The sequence below is a fragment of the Microtus oregoni genome, unplaced genomic scaffold (assembly GCF_018167655.1).
Source record: "Microtus oregoni isolate MIOR12 unplaced genomic scaffold, Mior012 000009F_ref0000495, whole genome shotgun sequence".
Lineage (NCBI taxonomy): Eukaryota > Metazoa > Chordata > Mammalia > Rodentia > Cricetidae > Microtus > Microtus oregoni.
Genome location: NW_024543068.1, coordinates 6973528 through 6995500, shown reverse-complemented (window position 1 = coordinate 6995500; position 21973 = coordinate 6973528). Strand labels below are relative to the sequence as shown.

General features: G+C 41.6%; 1 protein-coding gene and 1 non-coding gene across 3 annotated transcripts in view; both read right to left on the bottom strand.

The window, feature by feature from the left end:
* Positions 1-16680, bottom strand: part of Gtf2a1 (general transcription factor IIA subunit 1) — a 34234-nt gene extending 17554 nt beyond the window's left edge. Inside the window, exons 1-4 of one of the 2 annotated variants that reach the window (XM_041658322.1) lie at positions 16216-16680; positions 13462-13563; positions 2188-2392; positions 113-180 (exon numbers count right to left, since the gene is read on the bottom strand). In XM_041658322.1, coding sequence (XP_041514256.1) covers positions 113-180; positions 2188-2392; positions 13462-13563; positions 16216-16245 — 405 coding nt within the window. In that variant the 5' untranslated portion in view covers positions 16246-16680. Of the gene's footprint in view, positions 1-112; positions 181-2187; positions 2393-13461; positions 13564-15625; positions 16079-16215 lie in introns of those variants that run through there. The other variant, XM_041658323.1, reaches the window with a different exon arrangement.
* LOC121452610 lies at positions 896-1038 on the bottom strand. Its single transcript, XR_005974859.1, has one exon. It is a non-coding gene; the product is annotated as a small nucleolar RNA SNORA79 (small nucleolar RNA).
* Positions 16681-21973: the final 5293 nt, after the last annotated feature.

Genomic DNA, 21973 nt, shown 5'->3' with positions numbered 1-21973 from the left:
ATTCTGCTCAAATCTTCCATAATCCTGAAATTGTTAAATACAATACACACAAATAATTGCAATTTTAAATTAAATAACTAGAGCCAATGTAAGTGTCATGTTCAAGTCTTACCGTAATACTTGATGCATTCATATGCTGTATCAACTTAGAATCAGGGACAATAACTTGTGGTGCTGTAGCTACAAAGATACAAAGAAAAAAAAAGACATTTGCAAACAAGGACCCACAAGGGTACTACTCACACTCACAGCAATGTTACAAAACGACAGCGACGTCACTCTTTTCATACTTGTATTTCTACAGTAGAATATTCTCAAACTATTTTCCCTTTTGGAAGTTTTTTTTTTTTTTTTTTTTTGGTTTTTCGAGACAGGGTTTCTTAAATTTTTCTATGGAAATCAACAGCTGGGATATATTCATTTTATACTGAAAAACATTAAAATGATAATACCAGGGCAGGCATGGTAGTGTATGCCTTTAATTCTAACACCCAGTAATCAGGCAAGCAGATGTCTGAGTTCAAGGTCAGCTTGGTCTACACAGTGAGACGCTGTCCAAAAACAAACAAACCAAAAACCAAAACCCTATAACATCCTTTTACCAACTTGACAACTACACAATCGAGGTATTTTAACTAACTATTTAAAATACAAATCAAGGGTGTAAGTGCTTGCTGTCCCAGAGCACGAGCGCTGCAGCAGCACTGCTCCATGCAGCAGGCGGGGCAGAGGGTGATGACAAGAGCGAGCCTGAGAGAGACCCCGTCCATCTCAAACACCCCACTTGTCTTCTGACTCCATGCATGCACCATGTCCATGGGCACCTACATCTGCATGTACACACACATCACACACAATCCAGAAACAATGGCGATGTCAGTTAAAAAATTCAAATAATTGTTTGATCCCACAAATTTCAGAGAATACACAGATAATCCCATTATCTTGATACTCTCTGAATGAAAAAAATCAATTTTAATTTATGATGATCTAAAATCCTAGTGCCATGCCTAAAGGCAATAGGAGGAACAATCATCAAAGATGGAAAGGATGAGATTATGTGGTACAGACTTAACATAGGTAAGAGGTGCTGAGGTAGCTCAGTGGGCAAAGGCGCTTGCTGCCAAGCCTAAAGACCAGAACTCCACCCTTAGAACTCATGGTAGAAGGAGAGAACAGACTGCTGTAAGTGGTCCTGACTTCAACATGTGTACCAAGGTCTATCACTCCTCCACAAACACTAACTAAGTAAATCTTAAATTAAAAAAAGATATTCAAAATCTCTTAGCTATAAACAATATAGACTTTTCTACTACATATCACTACTTGTTTTGTATTTCTTAGATGAGATGAAACAAATCCGTCACCAAACAGTTACCACCTTAAGCCAAGCTTTCATGTATCCTGTTTCCTTTCCCAGTCAAGATTCATCTAACTACAATATTGAGGAAATTTTGTAACTGGATAGATTTTGTCATATTTAAAACAAAAAGTTTTGTATGATAGATCAAATGCTTTCTTTTTCCCTGGGTTTTTCAAGATAGTTCTTCAATGTAGGCCAGGCTGTCCTGGAACTTCTATACTATAGACTAGGCTGGCCTTGAACTCAGCCTCTACCTCCCAAGTGCTGGGATTAAAGGCATGCACTACCACAACCTCGCATGGTTCTTTCCAGGGCTCAGATTTTTCTTCAACTGTGAAATATAGCTAATAGCTATTCTACAACATCCCAGTAAAAGATTAACAAACAGAACCTATAAAATGATTTGTATATTGTAAAAACCTACCGTCTATAAATGAGTTTTTTCTTTAAACCAAGCATTAAAATTTAGCATTAAGCTAAATTTCATATTCATTTTCTACTTAAGCAACAAAATTTCTCTAGTATACATGGATAAAAATAAAACAAACATATCTTTGAAAGAACATGTTTTATAAAGAAACCATATATATATACACCTTATATAACATAATGAAACCCTTCAGAAATAAGCCTCTACAGATCAGGATCCCCATTTTTTTTCCTTAAACAAATACTTTCAATCACAAACTCAGCCAAAAGAGAGGAATAGAACAATCAAGTATTTATTTAAAAGCATGATACAAGAAACCCAAGAGTCAAAAGAATACTTTCCAAAGACAAGTGTAGTTTGTAAGCCATGACAGGGACCAATCTAGTTCTCTCACCTTGCTGTGATGCAGGAATAAGGACCTGCTGGGTCTGTGCTTGCTGAGGTACCGTTTGCTGAGGTTGCGCTTGCTGGTGGTGGTGGTGGTGGTGATGCTGCTGCTGTTGGGGTTGATGTTGCTGCTGAACTTGCAACAAAAGCTGCTGCTCTTCTGAATGAAATCCATCTACTGCCCTAGACTGCATTAATTTATTCTCCCACAACTAAGACAGAGAACAGTAAAGTCTTCTCAGTAAGTCAAAGAAAACTCTTGACATATGGGCAAAACATTTATTAGGTGTTTATAACTTTATTCTATTTTAAGAAATGATACAATCATAAAAAAAATAGCCTGCAATTCTTACACAAGTTTTATATAAGGAAAATAAACCTTTATCAAATTTCATCTTTAATAAAGAAGAACATTCCAAGAAATGTTAATTGGCAGGAGTTGCTTAACCAAGAGCCAATACCTTAAAAATCACAGCTTCTCTTTTCATTTCAAAACACTTATTAAATTACTTTTATAGAACTTTGCTCAATATCTATTTTCTATCTCATCAGGTGGTGGTGGGACAAACCTCTAATCCCAGCACTCAGAAGGCAGAGACAGATAGATCTCTGAGTTCCAGGCCAGCCTGGTCTACAGAACCGAGTTCCAGGACTGCAGGACTACACAGAGAAACCCTATCTCAAAAAACCAAACCAAAAAACAAAACCAAAAAAAAAAAAAGCAAAAACAAACATCCCAAATTTTCTATCTCTTAGATAGCAGTCAACAGAACAAATATTCATCTCTCCTTCAGTAGAATGAGAAGTAGAGGCATTTTAAATTAAGATAGACAACTTCCATTTGTCTAATCTTATAAGAAAAAGAAATTGAGGCCTCAATGGTCACTCTACACCTCTTGAAATTTTGTTCCTAGCAATATGCTAAAGATTGACAACCACTTCCTGCTTAGTCATTTCTATAGGCAGAACATATATAACCTAAAAATTCAAATTCTGCAACATTCCACAATCTGTACTGACTGCTACTAACATGTAGTCTACTAACACGACACCACCAGTTGAAAATTCCACCTGATAAAATTTTACTCTAAGCATAAAATTTAAAATAGTGTGTGAAATTAGTTTCTAGTAATGTATATAAGGTATATATAAAACGTAAGTGAACTTTACTGCATATTATATGCAAGTATTTCAAAATCTGAAAAAAATGTGAAAAGAAAATATTGCTGGGTAGGTGACACCTTTCAGATTAGGGATACCCAATCTGTATCTCCTCATTTCACTGCAGGGTAAATTCTATAATGGGAGGAGGAGGGAAAGTCGCCCAAGAAAGAAGAAATGAAAACATTTCCAACTATTTCATTAACGTATTTGCTTTCTGTTATGCTTAATGTTTAATTTAGAGCCTTACTCCCAAATGAGCCTTTAAAATGCAAATGAAACAATTTGGTCATTTTCACACTTGCACGTCTACACATACTGCTTTTAATGCCAGGAACTGCTCTTGGGATACTGCTAATTCACAGGCTTCTCCAAGATCCTCTCAGATGACTACATGCTAGTGACAATTCCAGCATCCTTCCAATAGTGTACTGAAAGAATGAAGTAAAGTCAGATTTACAGTAAAACTATTTCTCTAGGAAGCCCAATACTTTTTTAATATCTAAAAAGATACTAAACTCTATTCATAGCTTCAGAGTTAAAGACAGTGACCACTGAATACTAGCTGCTATTATTACTGTAGTAGTGGTTTTAAATATGTAACAGCATTACGTCACAAGTTGGGAAACCAGTTAATCCTGGTTTGTCTACTAATATGACTCAATCATGTAACATTCTTAGACACTTTCCTCACCTAAAATTAAAGGAAAATTGATTTACATTACTCCTAAACTTCTAGCCAGCAATAGAGGCTTCTACAAACCCCACACTAAAAACAACTGGTTTCTTCCTGTAGCAACAAAGTACTACTTCCTAAGGGTCCAAATTGTGTCTGGCTGATCTCCGCAAAGTGGGCTAAAAGCAGGTCAAAACAGGTACCTGCATGACAAGTAAGACATGAGTATATTATATAAGTTTCTCAGATATACTAGTCACCTGAACCTCCTGTCTTCCTCTTTTTCAAACTCAAAACCTGGTTTCATGAGTCAAAATCAAGGTGAAGGGGTTGTTGAGATGGTTCAGGGGGGGGTTAAGGCACCTGTCACCAAATTGATAATGGGTTTGATTTCTGAGACCCACACGGTAGACAAGAAAATCAACTCCCACAAGTCATCCTCTGACTTCCACATATACATGGTGGTTCATATCCATACATATATGTGCATGCATAATTTTTTTCTAAAAAAATTAAAATGTGAAGTAAAAGAGCAATTGATGTTTAAGAAAATGGTTTTTAAGGTTTTTAAGCCAGGTGTAGAGGCAGATGCCTTCAAGGCCAGCCTGGTCTACATAGTAAGTTCCAGGACAGCTAGAGCTACATAGTAAGATCCTGCCTCGAGGAGAAAAAAGGTTCTCTGCACCACAATTTTCTAATTGAGATGAGGACGAGGATCCAACCTAGTTCTTTTTATTTTTAATTTAGTTTTTTTTTCATTTTACGTACCAGCCCCAGTTCTCCACCTCCCCCCCCCCCATTCTCCCTCTCTACTACCTCTCCCTATCCCATCTCCCATCCACTCCTCAGAGGGGGAGCCCAACCTATCATACTTTAAAAAAGTGTTAGGAGTTCTAACACTGACTGGTAACAAACCCCAACCTATCATACTTTAAAAAAAAAAAATTATCTTACTACTTGTATGTGAATTATATTGTGTGAATATATGTCACATGGTTATGGCTGCTCTCCCTAACCAAAAGAAGGCTGGATCCCTTGGAACTGGAGTTACAAGAGGTTTGGAGGTACCTGAAGTGGGGTCTAGGAACAGAACTCTGACTGACTCATTGTTCTAGCCTCCCCTTCACACTTTTCTAAATTCATGTTTCATTTTTATTACTATCAATTGGTCTACCCACTGGAATGAGAGCACATCATTCCAATGAAGCCTCAAATAAACAGAAATATTGACTACATGTAAAATGCAGTTGAGTATTAGGGAATACTATTTTTATGTTGGGGAATATTCTTTTAAGGTATGTGACTTTTGTTTATGCTGCTTTTAACTCTGTGAAGCTATGATTCTTTGCCTGTCTAACACTTAATTGTCTAATAAAGACCTGAGCAGGATAGCAAGGCAGAAACAAGGCTAGGCAGGGCTGGCAGGCAGAGAATATAAACAGAAGGAGAATCAGGAAGAGAGGAGCAAGGAAACAAAGAGAGGACATCAGGGGTCAGCCACCTAGCTACACATACACAGCAAGCCACAGAAAAAGAAGTAAAGAAAGATATACAGAAATTGAGAAAGATAAAAACCCCGAGGAAATTTTTGGTAGCCGGAAAAGCAAGATGTGAGGTAACAAGCCATGAGTCTCATGGTAAAATATAAACTAAAAGAAATGCGTTAATTTATAATTAGAGCTAGCCAGCAAGAAGCCTAAGACACTGGCCAGATAATTGTAACTTAAAAAAGAAAGAAAGAAAAGAAGAGCTGGCAAGAAAAAGCCAAGGTAAGACCAGGCATTCCTAAGAATAAGAATCCGTGTATGATTTATCTGGGAACTGGGTGGTAGCCCCCCAAAAGCCAAAAGAGTCAAATATCACAAAACAGCTGAGTGTATGTTCAACTCCCCTACTTTCCCATATCAAGAGCCTATCAATCAAAAAATCATAACTGAGAAGGTTTCAAGTGTACTTCAGTGGTTAAGAGTGCTTGCCCAGTTAGCATGAAATGAGAACCACTAATTCAGAACAAGAAAATAAAGAAAAAAGAAGAAAGTAGGGTGGAGGGGAAGAGACAGCAGCTGCAGAACAGTAAGTAATTCTGAGGTGTGATCCCAGACCTCCTCTATCAGCAGGTTTAGACGTGAGCCACAAGAACTGACCACATTATTCTGGGGTGCTTCCCAGTGAGTAGTTCAAGTCAAAACCAATGCTTTTCAAATTGAGGATTGAAACTCATTAGTGGGTCATTAAAAAGTCAATGTTGAATTTTGTATGAGAACCAAAATGAAAGGGAAATGCAGCATGAAAAGTAGCTTCTGTATTTTGTTATATTTTCTGCCATGTTAACAGGACTAGTTCTCTGAAGTTTACAAACGCATCTTCTGCTTAATTGTAACCACAGTAAATCATAACCTGTAGGTTATACAATATGTACTATTGTATATAATGTAGTATATGTAGCCTATGATATATTCACCCTTATAGTTGAGAAAATAGTTCATGTTCCAACTGAAGTCTAAAACTACACTCGACTCAAATATAATATTTTTCCCTACATACATACAAACCCATGATAAAGTTTAATTTGCAAATTATATACAGTGCAAATAAAATTAGTGAAACATAACTATAAGGACCTCCTGTGATAAATCCTATGTGACTGATCTCTTTCTCAAGTACCTTACCGAATGAACTGCAGTCTTCTTGTGGGTTGGTGTGGGAAGTCCTTCTGACTATGTTTTGCTTTTATTGGTTAATGAAGAAAGCTGTTTCGGCTAGTGAAATACAGTGCCTACATGATAAGATGGTGAAGCACACGGACACTTTGATGGAACAGCTCTATGTAAGGTTAGCTGAACATAAACACTGCGGCATTGCAGCAGGGATTCTGACAACTGGGTGGACACAAAGTGATTAATGGATGAGCTGCATATGCAGAATGAATAAACTGCATAGAGGAATGACTCAACCTCGACTATGCAGCTGGCTGGGGAGATTTCATCATTCTAGTCAGAATGCACACAACTTCAAGCCCACAAATTGCTCATTCTGGAATATTTCATTTAATATTTTTCTAATAAAACTGACCAAAAGTAACTAAAACATCAAAAAATAACAACAGGGGTTGGAGAGAAGGATTAGTAGTTAAAAGAACTTCTGCTCTTTCAGAGGACCCAGGTTCAATTAACAGCACCCACCATGGCGACTCACAATAGTCTGTAAACCCAGTTCCCAGGGATCTAATGCCCTCTTTCCTGCCTTACAGGCACCAAGCACATGATGCAGACATACACACGTAAAATATATTTTTAATAAAGAAGACCATAGATAAGCGGAAACTAGTACACTTATTTTGAGGAACAGCGAGCCATTTAGTCGGACTCTAGAGCAGAAGCTTAGGTAGTACAGCCTATCTGCCCTAGACTAGCGGATACTCAACTTGAACTATAGTTTTATAGACTAAACTACTTTCAGTGAAATAACCTTAGACTGCTTTTAATCTACAGTCTTCTAAAATGAAACATCAAAGTCCCAAAGCCTGAAAGAAAAGCCAGTCACTTATGCTACACATGGTGGTACGTGTCTTTAACCCACAACACTTGGGAAATAGAGGCAGGTGGATCTGTGATTTCAAGGCCGACCAGGGCTCTACAAAGGGGGTATGGTGGTTACTTCCTGTGTATATTAGAAACAGTTTTACTTTTGAATGAACTCCTTCATGAAGATACTATTTTACTAAGGACCTAACAGATAACTAAGAATTTACCAGTCATTTAGTATGAACTTCAAACAAAATTGGAAAAATAAAACTGTTTTCTATTTTCTATATAGCATGCTACTGCATTTTAGGCAGAGCCTGTCTGTATCATCCAGCATGGCCCCATGGGGAATGCAACATTCCTAATTCTTGCCTACTAAATGTCAAAGGTGTCGGTTAGTCTTTTTTTTTTTTTTTCGAGACAGGGTTTCTCTGTGGCTTTGGAGCCTGTCCTGGGACTAGCTCTGTAGACCAGGCTGGTCTCGAACTCACAGAGATCCGCCTGCCTCTGCCTCCCGAGTGCTGGGATTAAAGGCGTGCGCCACCATCGCCCGGCTGGTGTCGGCTAGTCTTGACACAAGGTCCCATATATTCCAAAAGCTCTGCAGGAGTTGAGCTAATCAATCAAGAATTAGGACTTAGCCAGGTGGTAGTGGTCACGCCTTTAATTCCAGCACTTGCAAGGTGGAGACAGGCGGATTTCAGTGAGTTCAAGGCCAGCCTGGTCTACAAAGCAAGTTCCAGGACAGTCAGGACTTGTTCCCCACACTGTTACAGAGAAACCCTGTCTCAAAAAAAAAAAAAAAAAAAAAAAAGTCATGATAGGTATAACTAAACAAATATAAAAATAATAGTCTACAACTATGCACCAAGCATATACCATCAAGTAAAATTTCATTTATTCAATGCTTATCTTCATTTTTTAAAAAAGATTTATGTTTACAACTGTTTTGCCTGCATGCATGCATGCATGCATGATACCCAGAGAAGTCAGAAGGCATTGGATTCCCTGGAAAATGGGAGTTAGGGATGGCTGTGAGCCTTGATGCGGGCACTGAGAGCTGAACCCAAGTCCTCTATAAGAGCAGCAAGTTAACTGCTGAGCCATCTCTCCAATCTTTTAATTTTACTTCAACACAATTTTAACTGTATCAAAAAGTTCCAGGTTCTAACTGTCCGCGGTTAAAACAATGTTACATTGTTTTGGCAATAGTAACTGTATTAGTAATGCTGAAACTAGGAATACCAAATTTCTTTTGCTTAGAAAACTGGAAGAGCCTTTCACTTTATTATTATTAGCTCCCTTTCCCACAAGTAACTATTAATTCTGGTAAACCCATAATTCAGTAATTTTTTGCCTAGGCATCTAAAATTGACATGAAAAACATTAACTTCTGTTCCCAAAAAGGCTGAGGTGTAAAACTGTGTGTATGTGTTACTGAGACAATTTAATAACTAAACTTTATTTGGTTCTATATAAGTACATATGTAGACATTATCACCTCCTTTAGAGAAAAAGAACCTGAAGAAGTTAGGCAAGATATCTAAGATCAACAAATAATAGAAGGCAAAAATAAGATAATTAAAATCCAGAAGTCTATTTCAGCGTCTCTGAATATTGTATCCTGGGCACTTCACTTGTCTCACCCTAATGCTAGCTCTAATCCACACTTCTCATCTAACCACACTGTTACTTCATCTACTGTCTATTTCGTTTGGGAAATGAGTTCCCTAACAGCTTTTGGAAGCTCTGAAATGATTAGTTGTACACTTTATCCAGTAGCTAGATATTTTGTGGAAACAGGAGAGTGGTTTAAAATGTCTAGCCCAGCATGCTGCTGGAGAATGGGCAGTTCACAGTGGGATTCAAAGTGAACTCTAACCATCCCGTGACGAGGGCACTTAGCTAACAGATGGTGGAATGTGAAAGGAGGGCTTTCAGCTCAAGGCACACCTAGGTCCACATTTCTACTACCTACTAGCTAAATGCTCTTGTCAAAGGACAGAAAGTAGGTAATTACTCAATTTATACTCTAGATATTTTTATCAGTGTATCAAGTATCTATGTACAATTAGCGTATGTTTAGGAAAGTGGTTCTCAAGTTTGGGGTGATTTTGCTACTACTTCCTTAGGGAGACTAGCAATAAAGACATTTCTGAACATAACTACAAAGTGCTATGTAGTGAGCAGAAGAATCTGCTAACATCCTACATGAAACAACTAACCAATCATGTCAACATGCCAGAAGCACCAAATCTGAGGCCCTAGAGCCACATGGAACCTGAATTTTCAGACACATCTCTAACTGAGGAACCTATTTTATCAACACAGAAACTTGCTTAATGGCAGAGCACTAGCCCAGCATGCACAAGGTGCTTCACTTAATCTCCAGCAATGGTAGGAAAATGTATATATTTCAAGTTGTACTTACTATTTAGATATAGGCAGGTCTGACAAATTGTTTTTTATCATTTACTTTAGACTTTTGTTTGTTTTGAGACAGTCTCACTATGTAGCCCTGACTGGGGCCTGCAATTACACAGACTAGGTTGGCCTTAAATTTGTGCAGATTCTCCCACCTTCCCCTTCTTAGTCGCTTATTATTCACTTTGAAGAGAATTTCTGTTTTTACCACCCAGTTAATTGCCAATCCACAATCCCTTAAATACAAGTTTATCGACAATGTCTTCCCTAGTTCCCACATCTAAGTGAGCTCCTAACACTTGAGAAACCATCCCAAGAACTGAGCTGAATTTTTTTTTTTTAAGTCATGACATTACCTGCAGTATCCAGTTAACCTTTACATTACAGGCATCCTCACCATGTATCTCAGGTCATAATCTAATTTCCCACTGTATCTGACAGCCTTAGCAACCTTTTGATAACCTCTGTTGAACAGTTAAAAAGGGAGAAGGGCTAGTGTTAAATTAAAGTCCATTATAAATCATAAAATATACACTGACTGTTAACCTTGTTAACGAGAAAATTTGTGTGGCTCAATGTGGTAATAACTAGCCACATGTAGTGATTTAAATTTAAGTAAAATTAATAAAAATGTATTTCTCGGTTGCTCTAATCACATTCCAAATGCCTTACAGTCCCATGTGGCTAATGACTACCGTGTAGATGACATACAGACACAGAGCATTTCTTCCCAGCACTGTAGACAGCTGTCCCCTGGACAGGACTAGCATCCAACTGCGAAAACTAGGGCACATTCTGAAAATTCTAACAAGGTCCTCAAGAAATTTAATACAGAGAATTAAGTTCATTCTGGTCTAACAGCTTTAACTCTTATTACAACCCAAGATATAAGAGTATGCCCCACTTAGCAATAAAAATAGCATTCTTAAGATTCAGGAGCCACAGCTACTATTAACCAGTTCACTAAATATTTAACTGAATGCCAGCCACACATGGCAGGTACTATGGTAGAAACTGAAGATCAAAAATTGAGTCTCTTTTAAATGTAAGAAGCATGCAAACGCAGAGACTTGATTTTTCCGAGGCAACGCAGTTTCTCTGAATAGAATGTCTTATAGTTATGGGGACCAGTCAGAAGACTGAAGTGTCAAGACTGTAAACTTACAAAACGAGCAATTAATAAAGATCCAGAATTGACCTCTACTGTAAATCAATTAAAGTCTTTAAAGCTCATTTCCACACCTACAGAAATTATGTCTTCTACACAGTCTGTATAAAGTTACAGAGTGTAAGAACAACATCTGAAGACAGCAAAGCACTTAGTCCAGTAAAGGACCATGCTAAACTTCTGCATTTACTCTCCGTGTAACTTAGGTGCTTTACACTGTTCCAACTCCTGTTTCAGAGGAGGTTCTCTAACACTAGCATCCTTAAGCATCAATCAATACATTTCCATTTCTCTCTCACTTGATATTACTCACCCCACTAAAACTTACATTTGTTCCTTTCTCACATCGACAAATTCTTACTGAATATTCTAAAAGTTAACAAATTAAGACATATTTCATCTCCACAATAAAACTCAGATTTACTTTACTTTAAATGAGTGTTAAATTCTAGCTTCCACATCTGAATGGAAAAGACCACAGCTAATGTCCCTAGACCATTTATTAGCTGTGATAATTTCAACACACCTCTAAAGGAACTGCTTCCAATTTCTAAATCAATAGTTCTAATATCTTGTGATCTCAAGTTCCTTATCTCTTTATTATATTGTGTATGGATGATGGGGGTGCATATACCATGCATGGCACATGGAGACAACTTTATGCAATCAGTTTCTGCTCCACTTATCTCTTTTCAAAATTACTGAGAACTTCAAAAAAAATTTAGGTCTATGTTTATACAAACGACAGCAATTTTTCCAGAATTAACAACAACAAAAAAGTAGTAGAAAGGACTTAAAAGAAGCTAGATGTCCCATCTGCCTCTGTATTTTGCTCTTGTTTTGGTTCAAGAATAGAAAGAAAATTTTCTCTTACAGTTACACAGTTGAGAAACCAAAAGGTATTTTAAAATATTTCTTAATAGTTCAGCAATATCTCAACCTATAACAATGAAATTTTCAGAGTAAAATCTATTAATATATATTGTATTTTAAATGGATCTTCCAACATGCATTGAAAATAAATTATGCATATCTTTCCAAAGTTAACACGTTTCCCTAAACAACAATGAGTATAAAATAGTCATCAACACAATAAATACACCTAAAGCAAGCCTGCGGCTCTCAAGGAAAGGGACAGTAAGTACTGTGCACACAAGTGTGAGCTGAGCTGCCGGCTTCTCACTGGACAACTTGTGTAGGTATGCATGTGGAGCCTACAGAAGGATCTTAAATTTTCCTCTATGACTTTCCACCTTTGCCTGGAAACAGGTCTCTCATTAAAACCTGGAGCTCCTGGGATCCAGATGTCTCCATCCCCCAAACACTGGGGTGACAGGCACGTGGTGATGGAGATCTGAATTCAGGTTCTCTTAATTTCAGAGTAAGCACTCTTAATGTGTCTTTTCTCCAAACACACTAGATATAACTTCAAAATTGAAGAATGATAAACTATGAAATTTTCAAACTTGGGTACTTAGTCCAACCAGTATAAAAATACTCCACAGATCTATGCAAACAAAAATACTATCTCTTTAAAATTTATTTTTCTTACGTATATATGTGTCTTGCCTGCATGAATGTCTGTGCGGCACTTGTGTGCTGATGCCTGTGAATGCAGAAGTGAGCATCTCCTGGGACTGTAGTTACAAACTATTGTGAGTCACCATGTGGGTACAGGGAGTTGAACCCAGTTCCTCTGGGAAGAGCGGTCAGAGCTCTTAATCACTGGGCCATCTCTCCAGTTCCCACACAAATGTCATTTTAAAAAATCTAAGTATATTTGCATAAATTCAAGAGAAAAACTAGCTCTCAATGTTTAATATATAATAACTGGAACATTGAGCACACATAAAGGAGTTAACGCTAGTGCCTAAATTCTTTTATCATAGCAAGGATTTGTTCAATCCCTGTAGCAAACAACTTTTAGAACAGAAATACAGTAAGACTACAAAAACATAAAAGCTGTTACTGAGACGTCAAGTAATTGAACCACAAAACACTACATGTGAAGAAGAAAAGCTATTTGGGGGCATTCTGGTAGGTATCCCTACATTTACTGCATTTAATCCTGAGAACAACCAGCCATTAAGTCTGTGCTACCAATTCCTGTCTTGGAGGGAAAGAAGCTAAAATGCAAGTCCTCTGCCCACAGTCAGAGGGAGATGAGATGGTACAACTGGGGTTTAAAACGAAGCCCTTCACTAGACTAAGGCATCTCTTCGCCTCTCCTTAACGTCAAACATCCAGACTACGGAAAAGCTACCTCTTGGTGACAAAGGAAATGGGCTTTTCTTGAAAGTGATATTATTTAAAAAGAGCCAAACTCACAGTTTTTAGTTCCATCAGGACTTGTTCATCCACTCCATCATCCAGAAAGATGTCTCGTACATCATTAATAACATCTTCAATCACAGATCTATATAATTTAGGCTTTAAAGGAAAAATAAGATTCAATAAAAGACTGATTTCAAGAGTTTAACAGCCTTTAAGAAATTCTTAAATACAAGCCATTTGGCCAACTGTCTAAAATTTACTTTAAATTGTGCCTTTAAAGATATGGCAATCCTAAACTAGGCTTATCACTCGGGAGGCAGACAGGAGGATTTCAGATTTCCAACCTAGTCTACAGAGACCCTGTCTCAAAAACAAAAAACAAAAACAAGCAAACAAAAAACATATTTTGGCTTCATTAAACTGGATTTAATAATTACATATTTTATAGAGGCATAAGGCTGTGCAATGTAGTTCAGAAACCAAAGTTCTTTATGCACACGCAACCCATACAAATTCCTGTTACAATTTCCTTGTTTGTGAGCAAAATAACAAACACCGTGATTAATAGTTTATGATGTCTGGGTCCTACTATTCACGCTTGGTTTAACCCCCGTCCTATCTCATAACCTTTCCAATTATTGAATTTTGAGGAACTTTCAGTTCACTAGCCATCTCCTGGTCATAACCAGCAATCTAATCAGAATTTGATCATATAAATGCCTTTGTCCCCCTGCCCTAGTTTGTCCTTCAAGCTACCCCACTGAGCTGTACATTGGCCGTGTAATTTTAAATTGGTATGCTTTAAGGTTTCAAGAAATCAGTTACCCCCAAATCTTCTGAGATTCAGACACTTGGGTACAAATCTGGTTTCACTATGGCTGAAGGGAAAAGGGAAATGCTTAAATTCTAACCTCTTGGGCCAGGGTTTGTCTCTACTGCATACAAAGTCATTTAGATCTGTCCTTTCAAAAGGCAATATTCCAAACTTTGAAAGCCGTAAATTAGAGGCCTCCTGTGGCATCATCAAATGATTCACTGGAAGGTTCTTTTCAAAAAGTACTAATTTTCTAGCACAATATTAAGTAAATTGGGTGGGTTGTTATACTGGACCCCATGTTAGCCAATGATACAATTAAAACCACCACCTAACCTTTAATGCTTAAAATCCAGTTTAGTACCCCATCTATCAATGTATTGTAGGCAGAAAGATCTCTCGAGTGACTAAGCTTCTGTCACTTCGTGCTTTGTGTGTTTGTATTAAGAAAACACGATGAAACGTTAGGCGCTGTGTTTCTAACATTTCCTGAATACCTGGTGAACAAAACACTACCAAGTCCTCTGTGAGAGAAACATTTAATGTACAATATTCTTTAAGCAGAGAATGTTTTAAAAAAAAAAAAAAAGTTCAAGGGGACAAAAAAATCATGTGGTCTAAAATGGTTTAAAATTTAAATTCTATAAATAAAGAGGAAAAATAAAACGATGCTGCAATTCTGGCCTACTTCCCACTACAAACAAAGGCAGCATACCCTAGCTTTTACAGGAAAACACACTCGGATCTGTGTAAGCAGCCTCCCGGCTCGGAAGCGAAATTTCGGCGTGAAAGGAACCTAGAAATAAATTGAGCTCCGCACGCGGGCGCCTCTCGCCTCGGGAGCACGCACCTCCCTGCCCCGCGCTCAGCAGCTCTCACTATTTAAAGCCGGATCTGGTGTTTAAATGGAGAGGCGGTGACGTAGGCCTGAAAAGCACCTTCCCATCCTGGCAGAGTCTATATTAGAGAGCGGCAATGGCTCTATATAAACAGGGCAGCCAAAGGGAGGAGGGCCACAAGGCGCAGGCACTGAAAAGCAGGGTAAGCGGCCGCAGCCATGATGGATCGACCCGAGTCGCCAACGGTACGGTGTCGGGCGGCAGCGGGCTGCTCTGCGGCGTTTGGGGCCGGGCAAAAGAAAAAAAAAAAAAAGAAAGAAAAGAAAAGAAAGAAAAAAAGAAAACAAAATGAAACCAAAAAAGAAAAAAAAACAAGTGTTTTATTATAATTAAAAATTAAAGAGTTGGGGTGGCCTAGTGATCACACTGCATTGGTGACTACGGAAAAGGTTTTTATGTGACTGCTTTTTGCAAACCTACGTGATCGCAAAGAACCAAAAAAATGGAGCAGCGGGAAGAAGTAGGCAAATTTCAAGGCGAATGCGGGGACATTTGGGCCACTCACTGTAAGGCTTTGTTTGTCCTGGTGCTTTTGCTAGTCGAAGTTACCACGGGGGTTTTGCTTCCCCTTCGCCATTTTACCCACTGGGGAGGAACCGAGATAAGTGCTTTCCAACCTTCATTTTTTTTTCTTGTCTTTTTTTTTTCCTTTGGAAGATTAGCAAAATCGGCCCCAGTGCAGGCTTTCCAAAGCACCACCTCCAGAGTGCCCCCAAAGGCACGCCGGACCTTGGCAGCGTCCGAGCGGGCACCCCAGGCGCGGGGCTAGACCCGCGGCCGCTCGGGGGCTGGCCGGGTTCGGACCCCGCGTGGGGTCGCCGCCCGCCTGTCCTCGCCCCGGGGTCGGCAGCCAGGGCCCAACGGCCTGCGTGGCCCGCCCCGCGGCACTCCCGGCCCCGCCGCCCTCCGCCCGCCAGCCCTCGGCGCCCCCCCGCCAGGCCAGGCCCGCGGCGGGCAGCGGCGGTGGAGGGCGGAGGGGGGGGGTACCGGGTCGGGAGCGCCGCCTCGCCCGGGCCCGCCCCCGCCCGCCCCAGCCGTTGCCTGCCGCCGCCGGAACCTTCGCTGCCCCCGCCGGCCACCGCACCACGTCCTTACCACGGTGTTTGTGTTTGCCGAGTTCGCCATTTCCACACACAACACAAACAAGAGGGAACGAGATTTAAAAAAGAAAAAAAAAAAAAAAAGAACCCTCAGACCCGGAGGGTGACCCAAGTCACCCGCAAGAGTGGGGCAAAATTTGCTCAACAAAAACCGATCCCGAAGGAGTGAGAGGCGGGAGACCAGGAGGAGGGGGGCACTCCTCCCGCGGCTCGGAGCCTCGAGAATCGCCTTAAAGAAAAAAGCAAAAAATAGGAAAAAAAATACAAGTCACGACCCCTCGCGGGGTTAGGGGGCGTCGCCCGCTCCCCACACGGCGCCGCGGAGGGAAACCAACACCGGTCACCGCTCCCAGCGCCGCCGCTGCCGCCACCGGCTGCAGCTCCAGCCGTCCGGTCTGCCTGCTTCTCCCCTTTATATAGCGAGCCAACAAGCTGCGCGAGCTGCCGCCGCCGCCGCCGCCGAGAGACAGGGCGGAGGGAGGGAGGGGCGGAAAGGGCGGGGGCAGCGGGGGGCGGGGCCGAGCGCGAGACACCGCGAGAGCCGCGTGCGCACGCGCGCCGGCGCCGAGCGCGCCCTGGCTGGGGCCGGGTGGGCGGGGCCGCGGGGGGGGAACCAGAGTAAATACGGCGCCGCCGCCGCCTACCCACCCCTCCACATACACACACCCCAAGTCTCGCGTGATCACGTGCTGGGCAGACTGGCGGAAGCGATCCGGGCTGGTGTGGCGGGATGAGTCGGCTGGGCGATGGAACTGGAGGAGGCTGCTAGTTGTGCCACCCCGTTCACCCCCGCAGAGTTTAAGGGTACCTCGCACGGCTTCGCGTGGGCGCCCGGCCTCTCTGGAGGGACGGAGAGGGTTTGAGGGGCTCCCCGCTGTCTTGAGGTTGGCGGGCATGTCACGTGATTCGGCTGCCGTCCCCCGCGCGCTGGGGCTTGGGACAGTTTTTAAATGCGGAGTCATCTTTTGATTCGTGAGCTTAGGTCAAGCGGAAGGGAAAGTTCGCGCCTCTTGCCGAGGATAGACCTCGCGAAATTGTGTAGAAGTCTAAAGGAGACGAACGCTTTTGCGCTCACTCTATCATCAGTCCAGAATTGAGAACTCCTGAAGGCGTTTGGAGCTTTGTCTCTACAAATTCAGGCTGTAAAGTGATTTGGCTACAGTAGCTCCTAAGATTCCACTCCACCATCTCAGGTACTGCTTCGGATGGTAGAGATGACGGAAGAAGAAGGCCACCTCATCCACTAGAATGTGGACTACTACCCGACAATTTTATTGCTTTCGTTTTGTAGTGTTATCAAAGTACTGTGATTTGCACATTGGCCAACGCATAGTGACTAACACATCTGAAACCCATGCCCCTGACTCACCAGCTTGCCTGACCTGTCACAAGAGGTCAGGCAGAGTGTCCGTATCTTGGAGTGTAATTTATTAGCAGTTTGACCTGTGACATCCAAGCAAACCCTGCCTTGGCATCAGTATTTCATCAGTAATAGACTTGTGTTCCGTAGACAGAATTTACCGTGCCACTTTTCCTAATCCTAGGGATTTGGGAAAAAATAAAAGGTAATGTGGAAGTATGAAGTTTATATTCAAAAAGCAAATCAAGCAAACGACGTCATTCTATGCCGGTGAAGCTAGATAAATGGAATATGGACTAGCTGAGCAAAGAAAGGATACAGCCTGTCTCCTGGGACCTTGGGGAAGGCATTAGAAAGAACTGAGAAACTGGACATAATAGGGTCGAGAGAGAGAGAGAGAGATAGAGAGATTTGTTTTTGTTTTTGTTTTGTTTTTTTTTTTTTTTTTGGTTTTTCGAGACAGGGTTTCTCTGTGGCTTTGGAGCTTGTCCTGGAAACCTGGGACCTTGGGGAAGGCATTAGAAAGAACTGAGAAACTGGACATAATAGGGTCGAGAGAGAGAGAGAGATAGAGAGATTTGTTTTTGTTTTTGTTTTGTTTTTTTTTTTTTTTTTTGGTTTTTCGAGACAGGGTTTCTCTGTGGCTTTGGAGCTTGTCCTGGAACTAGCTCTTGTAGACCAGGCTGGTCTCGAACTCACAGAGATCCGCCTGCCTCTGCCTCCCGAGTGCTGGGATTAAAGGCGTGCGCCACCACCGCCCGGCTCTTGAGAGATTTCTATGGGATTTGTTTGTTGTTGGTTTGGGGTTTTTGTTTTGTTTTTTGAGACAAGGTTTTTCCCATCCAAGTACTAACCAGGCCCGACCCTGCTTAGCTTCCGAGATCAGACGAGATCGGGCGCGTTCAGGGTGGTATGGCCGTAGACGAGACAAGGTTTTTCAAAGCTGTTCTGAACTAACTTTGTAGACCAAGCTCAGAGGTTTGTCTGCCTCTCCTGGAATTAAAGGCCTGTGCCACCCCACCCGACTCTGGGATTTCTTCAATACCAGTTCTATCCTCTGCTTTAATTTTTTTTGAGTCACGGTCTACATGGTTTCGGGAAAGCCAGGATTGCTTAGAGAGCTCGCAGACCTTGACCCCACAGAGATCCTCCTCCGGCTGCCTCCTTAGTGCTGGGATGAAAGACACGTGCCACTCACTCATCCCTCCACTAAACACTTAGAGGCTCAGCAGTTTCCTGCACAGGCACTTTAAAATAATTAACAGGACATAAGTGTTCTTGGTATATGAAACTGCGATCCAGTCAGCATTCTGAGCATGTTTAACATTTCGATAACGCCTGGGAAACCGAGGAGGCCCATTCCTGATGAGTCTCCATGTTACGATGCATACATACTAGTAACTTTTTTCACCTAGTTTTTTCCCCTCAACGTGGTATTCATAACTACATAATCAAGTGTTTTCCCATCAGTTAAAACTGCTGAAGACAGAACATAGAAGAGAGTCTATAAATATCCTACCCTACAGAGTTAACCTTCATAAAGGATTGATGAGATCTGTGTCGTTGGTCTGCTCTGTGAAACCAGTGCTAATTGGATTTTTTTAAGGATTCCTTCAAGGTCTTGAGAGATGGCCCAGCAGTTAAGAGTACTTGCTGCTCTTCCAGAGAACTGAGTTTGTTTCGCAGCACCCATATCAGGAGACACACCAGCACCACTCCTGCAGCTCATATAGTGCCTGCACACAAGGGGCACACACATGTATATACATAAATAAAAACAGTCTTGTAGAAAAAGACCGTACCATCAGACTACTGGAGGCTCTACGTTTCCCTAACTGTACAGTCTCGATTGCAGTATGCCTGGCACTTGATTCATGTTTTCCTAACACTCGTCCCCTCTCCAGTACCCATGTATCTGACTTCTAAACAGTCACTATGGATTCCATTACAACATAGTTCCTAATTCTTGGTTTAGCTGTAATACCCCTTCAGCCACAATGTGTGTGTGTGTCAACAAGTTTCAGTTATTTTCTGATCTTATATCACAATTCTGGAACTTGGGTTAGGCAGTGATGGCCCACACACACACTCAAGAGGCTGGGTGGTGGTGGCACTCGCCTTTAATCCCAGCACTCAAAGGCAGGTGGATCTCTGTGAATTCAAGATCAGTCTGATCTACAGGGCTAGTTCCTGGACAGCTAGGGCTGTTATACAGAGAAATTCTGTCTCAGAAAAAAACAAAAGAAAAAAAAGAGAGAGAGACCTGCATAAACCAAGCATGGTGGGCAAACCTTTAATCTCAAGCAGAGGCAAGAGGATCCCTGTGAGTTCCAGGACAGCTAGGACTACATAAAGAGACCCTGTCTCCAACAGGTGTGGGGGAGGGGCTGTATAGTCTGGTCTTACACTGCTGGTTCCCGAGATTTTCCAGGCCTTTGGAAGCACCCTGGATTACACCATTGGGTTCCTGGCTCTTCAGTGTGCAGATGGATGGTCATTAGATTTCTCAGGCTCAATAATGACGTGTGCCTCTTCTCAATACGTATTTCCTACTGTCTTGTTTCTTTGTGACTTTCCCTTCCTTGTTTATTCCCAGACTCCCTGAACTCATGGAAATCCTCCTGCCTCAGCCTTTTGAGTGCTGGGATTGCAGGAGTGAGCTGCCACGCCTGATCCCTGGTTTCTGCAAACTATTCTCTCTTGTTTCCCCAATTTCCCTTTTGATAAGGACACCAGTTAGGTTGAATTGCCGCATTACCTAGATAGTACCTCAATCTAACAAGAACTATCCTTAAAAGAGGATATCCTTAAAAGACACACCGTGGAGCCAGGCAGTGGTGGTGCACGCCTTTAATCCCAGCTCTCGGGAGGCAGAGGCAGGCGGATCTCTGAGTTCGAGACCAGCCTGGTCTACAGAGCTAGTTCCAGGACGGGCTCCAAAACCACAGAGAAACCCTGTCTCGAAAAAAAAAAAAAAAAGACACACCGTGGAGCTGGAGAAAAGGCTGAGCAGTTAAGAGCAGTTGCTGCTCTTCCAGACAACCCAAGTTCAGATTCCTGCACACATTAGACAGCTCACAACCTACAGCTCCAGGGGTTCTGACATGCACTTCTCGCCCCATGGTCTCTGTCTATCTCTGTCTCTCTCCAGACACACACCTACACATAAATAAAAATTTAAAAAAAGCACATCTAAAATAGAACAAACAGGCCCGGCGGTGGTGACGCACGCCTTTAATCCCAGCACCAGGGAGGCAGAGGCAGGCGGATCTCTGTGAGTTCGAGACCAGCCTGGTCTACAGAGCTAGTTCCAGGACAGGCTCCAAAGCCACAGAGAAACCCTGTCTCGAAAAACCAAAAAATAAATAAAATAAAATAAAATAGAACAAACAGAAGAGAAGGGGGAAATATGACAGTGGTGGAAGAATGATATAGCACTGACTATTGTTGAACACAGTTTAAAGTGAATGCAGGGTAGAATGGGTTTCACTACACTATTTTATTTAGTTAGTTTATATTTTGGGGCCTGGGAGCTGAGACAGGGTTTCTCTGTGTAGCCCTGGCTGTCCTGGAACTGACACTGTAGACCAGGCTGGCCTGAACTCTCAGAGATCCACCTGCCTCTGCCTCTTAAGTGCTGGGATTAAAGCCATGTGTCACCACCCGACCTACTCTTTTAAGCATTCCTTTTTTCTCTAGGGGTTTTTGAGTTGGGGGTCTCTCTATTATATAGTCTTGGCTGTACCAGAACTTGGTATATAGATCAAACTGTCCTCAAACTTGTAGAGTTTTCTGCCGCTGCCTCTCAAGTGCTGGAATAAAGGCACATACCACCAGATATGACTCTTGTTCTTATTTATTTGAAATGTTCTATTAAAGGGTTTTAATAATAAAGGGCTATCTGGGTATGGTGGTGCACGCCTTTAATTCCAGAATTTAGGAGGCAGAGACAGGAGGAGTTCTGTGAGTCTGAGGCCAGCCTGATCTACCATAGCAAGTTCCAGGATAGCCAAGGCTACATAAAGAGACCAAATAAATAAATAATAAAGGGCTAGAGAAATGACTCAGTGGGGAAAGTTTGGATTCCCAGATCCACATAAAAGCCAGGCCCAGTAGAAGGCATGGTAGAACATATCTATAAGCCCAGTCCAGGGAAACAGACGGGATCCTCCAGGGCCAGCTGGTCAGCTGGGCTAGCCAAAATAGGTCCTTGTTCAATGCAAGACACTATTTCAGAAAGCAAGGTGAAGAGCAATAGACAAAGAAACATGCCATTGACTCTGCATGGGCAGCCACACAGACAGGCACATGCACACAAACATGTGCACAGACATGAGAAATACAAGTTTAGGGAGCTAGCGATAGTCCAGCAGTTAAGAGCACTTGCCACTTT